The sequence below is a fragment of the Pteropus medius genome, unplaced genomic scaffold (assembly GCF_902729225.1).
Source record: "Pteropus medius unplaced genomic scaffold, Ma_sr-lr_union100, whole genome shotgun sequence".
NCBI classification, from domain to species: domain Eukaryota; kingdom Metazoa; phylum Chordata; class Mammalia; order Chiroptera; family Pteropodidae; genus Pteropus; species Pteropus medius.
The window spans coordinates 8262459-8275930 of NW_024345601.1; the positions used below are offsets into that span (position 1 = coordinate 8262459).

Genomic DNA, 13472 nt, shown 5'->3' on the forward strand with positions numbered 1-13472 from the left:
TCAAATTGCTTACAGGAAAATATAGTTGCTTAATTGGATTATATTGCTTGGATAAGGAGACATAATAATTTTGGAAAATGTAAGCATCAGTAAGAGGTAAAAACCTGTTATTCCTGACAATCAGGACAGAATGTAAGAAAATACACAAGCACATTATTTTAAAAAGCAAAGACTTTTTAAAAAAATGTGCTAAAACTAGATACTTTAAAATAGATTTAAATGCACAAATGAACTATTTAAAAATTTTAGCATATTACATTGCTCTAGATATATAACCGTTCAGATGGTGAAATGGCAATTTGAAGTAGAACTTATTTGCTTCTTTAGCTTACTATAATAATTAGAATTTACAACTGTGACATGAGAACAGAATTATTATATTTGAACCCTGTCAGCCTTCACCCTATTCACACACGAACAGGTAGTTCTGTTTAGTGGTTAAGAGTATGGACTTTGGATTCAGGTAAACCTTTATTCTAATCTCACCTTCCCATTTACCAGTCTCCTTACTATGGACAAATTATTCTATGTCTTTTAAGCTCTACTTTCCATTGCTGTAAATGGGAGTAAATAGCAACCTTACAAAGTTCTAGAAGATTAAATGACATAATGCATTTAAATTGCTTATCATAGGCTCTCGTAATAACAGCTATAGCTAGCTACTGTTTATTAGTCGCTTGCTATGTACAACAGTTGTGTTAATTCATGTGGCCCTATAAAATAATGAGATGAGTGTTTTTATTATCCTCGTTTTATAAAAGAGGAAACTAAGGCTCAGAGAAGATTAAATAGTAATATGATAAATATCATTTATATGATCTACATTTATTGCATGATAATAGCTTTAATAAAATTTTACTACTGAAAAGAAGGAAGCCTTTTTAAAAAATAATTTTATTTTTCAATTATAGTTGGCACACAATATTATATTAGTTTCAGATGTACAATATAGTGATTAGGAATTTATATAACTTAAGAAGTGATCACCTCAATAAATCTAGTACCATCTGACACATAGTTATTATAATACTATTGACTATATTCCTTACGCTGTAGTTTACATTCCCATTACTATTTTATAACTACCAATTTGTACCTCTTAACCCGCTTTTTCACTCCCTGCCCCCAAACCCTTTCTCATCTGGCAACCTTCAAAATGTTCTCTGTATCTATGAGTTTCTGCTTTATTTTGTTCTTTAGATTCCATATATATGTGAAATCATGTGGCATTTATCTTTTTGTCTGACTTACGCCACTCAGCATAATACCCTCTAGATCCATCCATGTTGTTGCAGATGACAAGATTTCTTTCTTTTTTTTTTATGGCTAATATTCCATTGTATATATGTACCACTTCTTCTTTATCCAATTATCCATTGATGGACATCCAGATTGCTTCCATATCTTGGCTATTGTAAGTAATTCTGCAGTGAACAGAGGGATTCACACGTCCCTTCGAAGAAGTGTTTTGGGTTTCTTCAGATAAATACCCAGAAGTAGGATTACTGGGTCCTTCTCTGTCTTTTGGTATAGCCTTTGTTTTAAAGTCTCTTTTGTCTGGTATAAATTTTGCAACCCATGCTTTTTTTTTTTTAAATAAAGTATTTTTTTTCCATTCTTTTACTTTCAGTCTGTATATCTTTTTTGATCTAGAGTGAGTCTCTTGTAGGCAACATATGTAAGGGTCTTGTTTTCTTATCTATTCAGCCACCCCATCTTTTGATTGGAGAATTTAATCCACTTAATTTAAAGTAATCATAAAGTAATTTACACTTAAAGTAATACTCTTCTTAAAGAAGTTCTTCTAATGTTTCTCATAGTATTGGTTTGTACAGGTTTGTTGGTGGTGAACTTCTTTAGCTTTTTCTTCCCTGGGAAGCTCTTCATCTGTCTTTTGATTCTAAATGATAGCTTTGCTGGGTAGAGTAATCTTGGTTGTAGGTCCTTGCTTTTAATCACTTTGAATATTTCATGTCAGTCCCTGCAAAGTTTCTGTGGAAAATGAATGGCCTGCAAAGTTTCTGTGGAAAAATCAGCTGATATTCTTATGGGAGCTCCCTTGTAGGTAACTAATTGCTTTTCTCTTGCTACTTTTAAGAGTCTATCCTTATCTTTAACTTTTGGCATTTAAATGATGATGTGTCTTGGTGTGGGCATTTGGACGATGATGTGTCTTGGTGTTTAGGACTCTCTGTGCTTCCTGGGCTTGTATGTCTATTTCCTTCATCAGGTTAAGGAAGTTTTTCATAATTATTCCTTCAAATAGGTTTTCAATTTCTTGCTCTCTCTCTCCTCCTTCTGGTACCCATGAGGTGAATGTTGATACACTTGATGTTGTCCAGAGGCCCCTTAAACTATGCTCACTTTTTTTAGATTCTTTTTTCTTGTTGCTGTTCTGAATGGATGTTTAGAAGGTCTTCTAAATCACTGATTCCATCCTCTGCTTCATCTTATCTACTATTGATTCCTTCTAGTGTATTCTTCATTTCAGTTATTGTATTCTTCATTTTTGACTGGTTCTTTTTATGTTTTCTATTTTTATTTTTGTTTTCTGTATCTTTGTTAAAATTTTTACTGAGTTCATCTACTCTTAAGTTCTTCGAGCATCCTTTTAATGTTTTGAACTCTGCATCTGGTAGATTGTCTCCATTTTGTTTAGTTCTTTTTTTGGCGCCTTATTCTGTTCTTTCATTTGGGACATGTTTTTTGTCTCCCCATTTTGGCTGCCTCCCTGTATTTGTTTCTGTGTATTAGGGAGGGCTGCTATGTCTTCCAGTCTTAGTAGAGAAGCCTTATGTAGTAGCTGTCCTGTGGGGCCCAGTGAAGCAGTCTTCCTGGTCACCTGAGCAGGGTGCTCCAGTGTATCCTTTGTATGGGTTGTATGTGCTGTTATAGCAGCCTTGGTTGCTGTTTGCATGTCTATGAGAGGGATTGACCCTCAGGCTGAGCAATTATGAGGACTACAGTGAAGGAGCTATTGTGCAGGGGCTGACTCTACAGAGCAGGTTTAGCTTTAGCAGGGCTCTGGTGCCTGCCCAGCATGCCATTTGGATGTGTTATCCTCAGATGCATCCCCAGTGGTGTTCTAGCTTGGTCCAAAGCCAGCCACCAGGTGTGCTGGCTCTGGGGCCACCTGGGAGGGGCTCCACCTCAGGCCAAGTTCAGTGGCAGCCTTTGCCCTGCCCAAGGCCACTTGTCATGAGCCACTAAGCAATCCACTGATGATCACAACCGGCACTGAGTTTGGAGGTGCCTTGAGAGGCCAAGCCGTGAATCAAAGCTGACTGCCACTAGTGCGGGCTTGGGGCTCCTCAGCAAGATGTACAGGACATGCTGAAGTCAACTACTGTTTGTTTGGGTTTTGTGAACCTTTTAGATATTTTAGGAAAGTCTGTAGCATGAATGAAGACAGGCCGTTTGTATGCAAAAGCTACTGGAAGCAGCATGGATGGGCCCGCAAGTTGGGGGAGGGGAGGTCTCAGGGACTCATTAGGGCAAGGTGAACAGTGTTAGTGAGATTGATGGAGACTCAGAAGTGGTGGCCATTTGGGTCTGCAAGTCAGGTGTGGGAGGGCTCAACAAAGAGACAATGGATTCTGCCAGCATTTCTGACTGGGAAAAAGCTGAAGCCAGATAATTTAGTTCTTCTCCATATGTCCCTGGTGCTCTTTGAGCTGCTGCCCTAGTGCTGTGAGTTCATCAGTAAATAAGTTCACACGTGGGTTCTTTAAGTGGAATGCCTGGGACTCTAGCAGCCTTCCATCTTACTCAGCCACAATCTCTCCTGGTTTTCACAGCCAGAAGTTGTGAGGACTTCTTTTCCTGGCACTGGAACCCAGGGCTGGGGAGCCTGGTGTGGGGCTGGGAACCCTTGCTCCTTCACGGGATCTCTGCAGCCAAGATATCCCTTTAGATCCTTAACCACCACACTCAGGTGTGACCAGCTCGTTCCATATCTCCACCCCTCCTACCAGTCTCCAGGTGGCTTCTTCAGTGTGTCCTTAGTTGTAGGACTTCTGTTCAGGTACACGTCAGGTAATTCTCATTGATGGTTGTTTGTAGTTTAGTTGTAATTTTGATGTGGTTGTGAGAGGAGGCCAGCACAGCATTTACCTACTCCACCATTCTCACTGGAAATCCTTTTCGTTATTGATTTTTAAGGCCTACTTACGTTTGTTATGTTTTATCCAAAGAAGTGGATAAGAGAGAGAAAAACTCTGATTCTTTTATCTTATCTATCACTATTTCAGCGCAACCAGTTTCAGAAAGTTAAGAAGTAGGACAATGAAATTGAGGAGGCATAAAGGGAATTTGCTTGGGAGAAATAAGAGTAAGGATAAATGTTCTTTCTTTACTAGAAAGAGATGACCTCCACTGGTCTTCTAAGAGGTATCCTTGTGGTTTTATTTACTATTTTTGGGGATTCAGGCTCCTGGTCGGGATATTTGTGGGAAATTGCAAGGACAATGGGCTAATGTGCAGGTTTTTCAATGAATGAAGAATGGATACTTCTACTGAGGTAATGTGTTCTCTGAGGCTTTGGCTGACCCAGCATCCGTCCTAGGTGGTACAAGTTGAATGGCTTATCCCACAAGTATGCCAATTTTATTAAGAAATCTGTGTGCCGAATCCTTTCTTTAGAGCTTTCAGTTGCCACTCTGACCCAGCATTCTTATGTATTTAGGAAGCATGATGTTTTCAAAGGCAATAATGTATTTCCTATTGCCTGCTATATTGGGAGTGTTGTGTTCAGTTCTTGGTTTTACTGTTAAGAGGGCTATTGTTATGACAACTGGGGATAGCAACTGTGGATCACATGAACATGACAGACTTCAACTAAAGTTTTCCTAAATTTTGATTATTTCTCAAGGAAGGCGAATAGGGAAGTGGGATATGTGTATGTGCATTTCAAGGACTTGAGGAACAGTTCACAAATCTAGGATTCTTTGAGTAAGAAAAGAGTAATTATAGCACCAGGATAGCTGTTTAAAAAGATTCAGAGGGCTTTAGGAGGAGGTAAAGTATTTCCAGAGAGTAGAATCATTACTAGTGGGTAGAAGTTATAAAGCAGACATCCTTTATGTAATCTAAGGAAGAACTTTTCACCAATGGAAAGTGTCCAAAAGGGATATATATTTCCATATGAGGTAGGAAGCATTTCAATATCAGAAGTACCTGGGATATTTCATGGAGATTTCTGCTCTGGGGAGAATATTGGAGCAAATATGTTCTGAAGTCCTTGTAAAGAAAAATAGAGTATTATCGAAAGCTGAAGTCTACCTCATTACCATTCCCAGTCTTAGCTTCTTCTTCCAGTTCTTAGAAGTGAGCTCCTACTAAATAACAGTACTATTTTATGGGAATATCTTTTTACTTTGTCAGTCATATTGAATAGTGAATGTATTGTGGCTTGCCTCTTTTTCTTTCTTTCTTTTTTTTTTGGTGGGGGGACTGATTTAATTTAATTCCTTGAAACTTGGCAGTGAATTCTACATATTATATGCCAATGTATAGCCATTTCCTTACTGATTGACATTTATGTTGTTTTCATTTTTTTATTCTCACCAAACATGTGGTAATGAACGTTCTTGAGCATGCCTCCTTGTATTTCTCTATGTAAAGGTTTTTCTCATTCTGCTTCTGACTAAGGAGTGAAAAATTGTCAGTTGTGATTCCCTTCCCAAAGGCAGAAAATTCATTGTGGATGTTGAAGAGATGCATCCAGATATTCTGGCTAGCATTAATTGAGAACAAAATAGGAATGATTGACATATTCTTTTATAAGACTGTAGTAGCCTATTGTGTTCCTTCCTGGCGGTTTCAAACATATAAATCTGCTCCGATATTTCACAAAGTGATTAGCATGGGTAGACCTTTTTGCCTCCTTTCTTTACACCTGACAGTCTCTAGCACAGTGCTGAGCATATACTGGGCCCTTTGGTCTATAACTGTTTGCAGTTCCTATTTTGCCGCCCGAGGAAAGGTATGGGAAAGGCCCTCCTATGAGGTTTCTAGGACATGGCAGAAGAATCACCTGCATCCCAGTCTCCTGGAGTCCTGGTAAATATAACTGATTCCTGGATTAGCTTCCAGATGACCGAATCAGAATATCTGGGAACCAAGGTTCCTTTTACTATATTCCCCAAATAATTTGACACACGCCTAATTTGAGAACCACTATTTTAAGGCAACTATAATGAATTCAAGGAGTCAGAATAGCAACTAGCTGACAAATTACAATAGGGGGAAGATTTTCCAGAGAAGAAAAATTACATTGATGAGACTAAGAAACTTTCTTTTGCTATTTTCTGAAATTTTTTAGATTAGTACAATAGCTGAAAAAATAGTTTTGATATTATTAGACTGTTGTTTGGGTAGATTTTATGTAATCTCTGGTATTATTGCCCAGTTGATACATATTGTTATTAAATTTATCAGATGGGTATGATTGTTTTTTGTTTAAAGCTAGTAATTACATATAATATTTCTGAAATATTTATCTATTTTCTTTTTCTTTTTTTTTTTTTCAGGCTGCTCTTTATGGATGTGGCTGCTGGGCTGAAAATACTGGAGCTCATAATCCCTACTCTACAGCTGTGAGTACCTCAGGTATTTACTGCTTTCATGACCATTTTTCATAACTTCAACTTTATGGGTCATTAATGATTGAAAACAATATTTTTATGTAAACATAAAGCATGTGTTAAAACACCGCATAACAAAAGCATAGGCGTATAAATGATCTTTGATATTTGGGAGATTTTAAGGATTGTTTTACAATGTAAGTAACACAAATGCTTTTCTAACATTTTCAACATAACCTTGGAGTTGACTATACCTTAATAATATTTTTTATGGCTTTTTTTCTCTAATGACTCATGATAGTGCCAAATTTAGATCACAAAAAATATAAAAGTAGCGTCATTTCAAAACCTAGAGATAATAACTCTTGAGTAAAATGTTGACATAATACTTATAAGGTGTATTTTGAAATGTGTAGTTGATAATGTTCAGTTCTCTAAGTACACTTTTAATAAAATGTGCATCTTCTTTTTGTACCTGTATTAGAAAAGTCATCATTTAGAAATGAGTGTGTGTGTGTGTGTGTGTGTGTGTGTGTGTGTGTGTGTTACTGGGGGTGAATTTTAATGAGAAGAATGGTTGACGTACAGATCAAAGTTTAGATTAAATTTTTTTTTAATGCTTGTGCCAGATGTACTCGAAACCTTTTTTTAAATGTGGTGATATGCATGGCTGACAAAATAATATTGGTTTATATTGACAAAATAATATTGGTTTTCTGTGTTATCTATCAAGTTACAGTTCTAGGCCTTTCTCCCATATCCTCAGGCTTTATTAAGAGGGCAGACAGATATGGCTGCCTTTCCTTCTTTTCTCTCTTCGGTTTCTTATGACATTAGTTTCTGTCCCACAATACAAAGAAACCACCCAATTCAATGGCCTTCTTCTCCTGACAATTCTTGACTCTTTCTGTGATCTCTGATGTAGATGGCTATTTTCTGTCAGTCCATAGCACTGATCCTGGAGCTCTCTTGGTTTTTCATTCTTCTCTTATCTGCTCCATCTTGACCTTCTTCACAGACTCTTCCCAAGGCTAACCTCAGATTTGGGCCTTTGCTTTCTCTTCTTCATCTCACTGTATGCTTTCTCTTGGTGATTTAGTACTATTGCTGTTGTTCCCATGATTTCAGCAGTTATCTCTTAGGGTGTTGGCTTCCATGGCTATTTCTACTCTGGACTTTTCCCTAGAGGCACACATGAGTCCTTTCCTGCTGTACATGTCCCTGTGGGTATCATGTATGTACATCAAATTCAGCAGACTCAACAAAAACACTTTGTTTTCTTATTCCTACCCCTTGGCCATCTTTCCTGTATTCCCTATCTCTTTTATTGCCATCACAATCCTAGTCTTTGCTTAGACTTGAAATCTTGGTACTATTCTCATATTTTTCACTTCTTTCCCTTTCTGCTGACCTGACCCTATCATTTCAGATCCATATTCTCCTGCCTACCTTTTGTAGCAGCTTCCTGACCTACATCCATTCCCTGTGTCAGTGGAAAAATAGCTTTGATTTAGAGGCTTTTCAGGGGAAGTTCAAATGAATTAATGTTGGATCTAAACCATAGTAACATAACTGGCAAAAGTTGTTTTTTCAGTCTTTAATTTTGGAGGAATGAGCATAATGTAATTATATGAATTAATTTTTAATAATATTGGTGGAAATTTTTACACATAGTATTTAAGAATTAGCTTGTGCCTATAATTAGGTATGGCTCTATGTCTATGGAAAATTGTGGTATTTGAATAAACTGAAGTTTAAAATAGATAATTTATTGTTTTATTTTCCCAAAGAAGCTATCAGTCAGTGTCATGTGTTGTGTCACTTTTATTGTCGGTCAGTATGTTTTTCAGTGAGTTGGTTTGTTGTTGTTTAAATCCTACTCTCATGTCTAGATGTGAGGAGACCTGGATTCTACTTTAAGTTGAAATACTGAGAGCTTGCCTGACTTTGTTACTTTGGAAAAGAAAATCAATTTTGGGAGGATTGTCCACCCTTCTCCTTTTTTTAATTGGTGATGTGGAAGTTGGAATAACATACTTACTGGATTTGATTCTGTCAAGTAGAATGCAGTGGGTGGGTATAGCTAAAATGGTAGAATTAAGGTCTTTCTTCCTTTCCTTTGGATATTTTCTCCTCTGCCCACCTTACATTTTTGAAGATAGTTTCATATGACTAAACATAGCTTTAGGTATCCAGTTCATGATATCCATTGTAGCTTGTCAACTTGGATACCCAGCTTGCTATGTTATATCCTTCCCAAGTTTAAAGACTAACCATCATCAGCCTACAGAACCTGAAGGTGTTTGAGCAAGTTTTTAGTTCTTTCCATTTGTGGGACTTTGTGTGATTGCTTCACCTTGTTTCTCCTTGGGCTGTTGCTTTGAGGTTGACAATGGAAGCACATGGCAGAGGTGGGTGACCAAATCAGAAGAAAGGTGGAGTATAGAATTTTGCAATTGTTTGGCCAAAATATAAAGGACTCATGCCTTAGGCTCTTGAAGAAAATCTAAAGACCTGGCCTACATTTTAGGTTTAGGTTCTTGGGAGGTGATGATTGTAAGACAGAGGGAAGATAGTTATGGTAAGGGTAGGGCTCTTCCAAGGCCAGGCAGGATGTGGTCATTAGCCCGAGGGATCAACTCAAGCATCTTGTTCTCATCACTGAGTGGGGAGTAATGAGTAGGGAGAGAGTAATGAGTAAGGAACTGACCTTGCAAACTCTGACTAATGTTCCAGCATCGTGGAAATTTGCCTAGCTAGGGAGGAAGCAGAATAGATACCTGGGTCTTTGTTCAGACTTTCACTCATTGGCTGTGACCCAGGCAAAGGGTTATTTGTAAAACAGGAAAAATATTTACCTCAATATTTATGGGGATTGAATGAGTTGACATATAACAGGAACTTAGCACACTTCCTGGCCCAGAGTAGCGGCTCAATACTTACCTATATTTAATTGAATCTAAGTCACCATCTTTTATAAGATGCACCATTAATTTTAAAATACTAGGTGATGATAGATATATTTTTTTTACTGTGATAAGAACACTTAACATGAGATCTACCTTAACAATTTTTTTTTTTACCATTTTAACCATTTTAAAAAATTAAAGTATAGTTAGCATACAATATTATATTTATTTTAGGTGTACTAAATAGTGATTTGACATTTATATACCCTGTGAAGTGATCACCATGATAAGTCTAGTAACAATCTGTTCTTGTACAAAGTTATAATATTACTGACTATATTATACTGTACATTATGTCCCAGGTATTTATTATACAACTGGAAGTTTGTATCTCTTAATCTCCTTCAGCTTTGTTTGCCCATTCCCCTCCCTCCTTCCCTCTGGCAACCATCAATTTGTTCTCTTTGCCTATTAATCTGTTTTTGTTTTGTTTTGGTTTTTAGATTCTACATAAAATTGACTTTCACTCTGATAGAGTTTGAAATTAGTGCATGATACCTCCAACTTTGTTTTCCTTTCTCAAGATTGCTTGACTATTTGGGTCTTTTGTGGTTCCATACAAATTTAAAGATTATTTGTTCTAGTTCTGTGAAAAAGAAGCCATTGGTATTTTGATAGGGATTACATTGAATGTGTAAATTGCGTGGAGTAATAGAGACATTTTAACAATATTAATCCTTCCAATTCATAAACACAGTGTATCTTTCCATTTATTTGCATCATCTTCCTTTTTTTTTTTTTTTTTTTCCATCAATGTCTTATAGTTTTCAGAGTATAGGTTTTTCACCTCCTTGGTTAAATTTATCTCGAGGTATCTTTTTGATGCAATTGTAAATGGGATTCTTTTAATTTCTCCTTCTGATGGTTCATTATTAATGTATAGAAACAACAGATTTCTGTATATTAATTTTGTATACTTCAGCTTTACTGAATTCATTTATTACTTTTAACTTTTTAGTGGATTCTTTAAAGTTTTCTGCATATAATATCATATCATCTGCAAGTAGTGACAGTTTACCTTTTTCCTTTAGAATTTGGATGGCTTTTATTTGTTTTTCTTGTCTGATTGCTGTGGCTAGGACTTCCAATACTATGTTGAATAAAAGTGATGAGAGTGGGCATTTATGTCTTGTTCCTGATATTAGAGGAAAAGCTTTTAGCTTTTTACCATTGAGTATAATGTTAGCTGTTCATAGCATTCTCAAGATCCTTTGTATTTCTATGTTGTCGGTTGTAACTTCTCTTTCATCTATGGTTTTATTTGGATTCTCTGTCTTTTTTCTTGATGAGCCTGCCTAAAGTTCATCAATTTTATCTTTTCAAAGAGCAAGCTTTTAGTTTCAATATCTTTTCTTTTCTTTTCTTTTCTTTTTTTTTTTTTGGTCTCTTTTCTGTCTGTTTCTACACTGACTCTAATTTCCTTCTTTCTACTAACTTTGGGCTTTGTTTGTTCTTCTTTTTCTAGTTCCTTTAGGTGTATGGTTAGGATTTTTGAACTTTTTCTTGTTTCTTGAAGTAAGCTGTATCACTATAAACTTCCCTCTTAGAACTGCTTTTGCTGTGTCCCATAGATTTTGAAAAGATGATTCTATTTTCATTTGTTTCAAGGTATTTTTTTATTTGCTCTTTGATTTCTTTATTAATCCGTTGATAATTTAGTAGTATGTTGTTTAGCCTCCTCAACTTTGTGTTTTTTCAGTTTTCTTGTAATTTATTTCTAATTTCATACTGTTGTGATTGGAAAAGATGCTCAATATGATTTCTATATTCTTAAATTTATTGAGATTTGTTTTGTGGCCTAACATGTGACCTATCCTAGAGAATGTTTCATGTACACGCGAACAGAGTGTGTATTCTTGGATGGAATGTTCTATTAAGACCATCTGATCTAACGTGTTGTTTAAGGCCACTATTTCCTTTTTGGTTTTCTGTCTGAATGAATGTATCCATTGATGTAAGTGGGATTCTAAACCCCCCTACTAATGTTATATTACTTCCAGTTTCTCCCGTTATGTCTGTTAATGTTTCCTTTATATATTTAGGTGCTTCTAAGTTGAGTGTTTAGACATATAAGAACTTTATATTGCATTATCATTATGAACTGTCCTTCTTTGTCTCTTATCAGTCTTTGTTTTAACATCTATTTTATGTGATATAGGTATTGCTACTCCAACTTTCTTTTCATTTCATTTGCACTGAAGATGTTTTTTGATCACTTCACTTTTAGTCTTTGTGTCTCTGTCCATCTGAAGATAGTATCTAGTAGGCAACATGTGTATGGGCCTTGTTTTTTTTAATCCACTCAGCAACCCTGTGTCTTTTGATTGGAGCATTAGTCCATTTACATTTAAAATAATTACTGATAAGTATGTACTCATTGCCATTTTGTTAATTGTTTTCTGGTTGGTTTTTTTAGCCTTTATCTTACTCTCTTCCCTTGTGACTTGATGACTTTTTTTAGTGTTATATTTGATGTCTTTCTCTTTTTTTGTATGTATCTATTACAGGTGTTTGCTTTGTGGTTTTCATGAGATTCATATATAACAACCTATTTATATAGCAGTCTATTTTAAGTTGATGCTGCTTAAGTTCTAATGCATTCTAAAAGCACTACATTTTTACTCATACCACTCACCCATTTTATGTTTTTGATGTCACATTTTACATGTTTTTTTTGTGTGTGTATATTTCTTAACTAATTATTGTAGATACAGATGATTTTACTACTTTTGTGCTTAACCTTCTTACTAGCTTTATCAGTCATTGATCCACTACCTCTATTATATATTTGCCTGTAAATTTTTTTATTGTATATATTTTCTTATTCTATTTTTTGAATTTTCTTTTCTGCCTAAAGAAGTGCTTTTACATTTTTTTGTAATGCTGGTTTAGTGATAATGAACTCTTCCAGGTTGTCTGGGAAACTCTCTCTTCTTCAATTCTGAATGATAACCTTGCCAGATAGAGTATTCTTGATTGTAGGCTTTCTCTTTCATCACTCTGAATAATCATGTCACTCCCTTCTGACCTGCAAAGTTTCTGCTGAAAACTCAGCTGACAGTCTTATGGAAAGTTTTCCTTTTATGTAAGTAGTTGTTTTTTCCCTTACTGCTTTTAAGATTTTTCTCTTTGTCTTTAACTTTTGACATTTTAATTATGATATTTATTGGTATTTGTCTCTTTGGGTTCATCTTGTTTTGGACTCACTATGCTTCCTGGACTTGGATGTGTGTTCTTTTTGCCGGGTTTGGGGAGTTTTCAGTAATTGTTTCTTTAGATAGGTTTTCTTTCCTTTTTTCTCTCTATCTTCTCCCTCTGGGACCCTTATCATGTGAATGTTGTTAGCTCGATGTTGTCCCAGAGACCCCTTAAACTATTCTCGTTTTTTTTTAATTCTTTTTTTTTTTTTTTTTTCTGTTTTGAATCAGTGATTTCCATTACCCTGGCTTCCAGATCACTCATCTGTTCTTCTTTATCATCTAATCTGCTGTTGATTCTCTCTACTGTATTTTTCATTTTGGTTATTGTATTCTTAAGTTCTATTTGGGTCTTTTCTTTATTTCCTATCTCTTTGTTGAAGTTCTCATTTTATTTATTTATTCTTCTGCTGAGTTCAGTGAGTATTTTTATAACCATTACTTTGAACTCTATCTGTTATACTGCTCATCTCTGTTTCAATTTTTAATTTTTTTCTTGGGTTTTATTTTGTTCTTTCCTTTGAAATATATTCCTTTGTCTCTTCATTTTGCCTATCTCTCTGTGTTTCTTTCTATGCATTAGGTAGGTCAGCTATGTCTCCTGGTCTTGAAAGAGTAGCCTTATGTAGAAGGTGTCCTATGGGGCCCAGTGGCACAGTCCCCCTTACCACCAGAGCCAGGTTCTCCAGGGGTTTCCCTTTGTTGTAGTTGGTCTGTGATTG

At 35.8% G+C, this 13472-nt stretch overlaps 1 protein-coding gene across 7 annotated transcripts in view; it reads left to right on the plus strand.

Moving 5' to 3' along the window:
* TASP1 (taspase 1) overlaps window positions 1–13472 on the plus strand; it is a 219565-nt gene that overhangs the window by 93158 nt on the left and 112935 nt on the right. For 5 of the 7 annotated variants that reach the window (XM_039874470.1, XM_039874471.1, XM_039874468.1 and 2 more), the window contains one exon: window positions 6531–6609. In XM_039874470.1, coding sequence (XP_039730404.1) covers window positions 6531–6609 — 79 coding nt within the window. The remainder of the gene's footprint in view (window positions 1–6530; window positions 6610–13472) is intronic. The other 2 variants (XR_005655313.1, XR_005655314.1) reach the window with 1 other exon arrangement.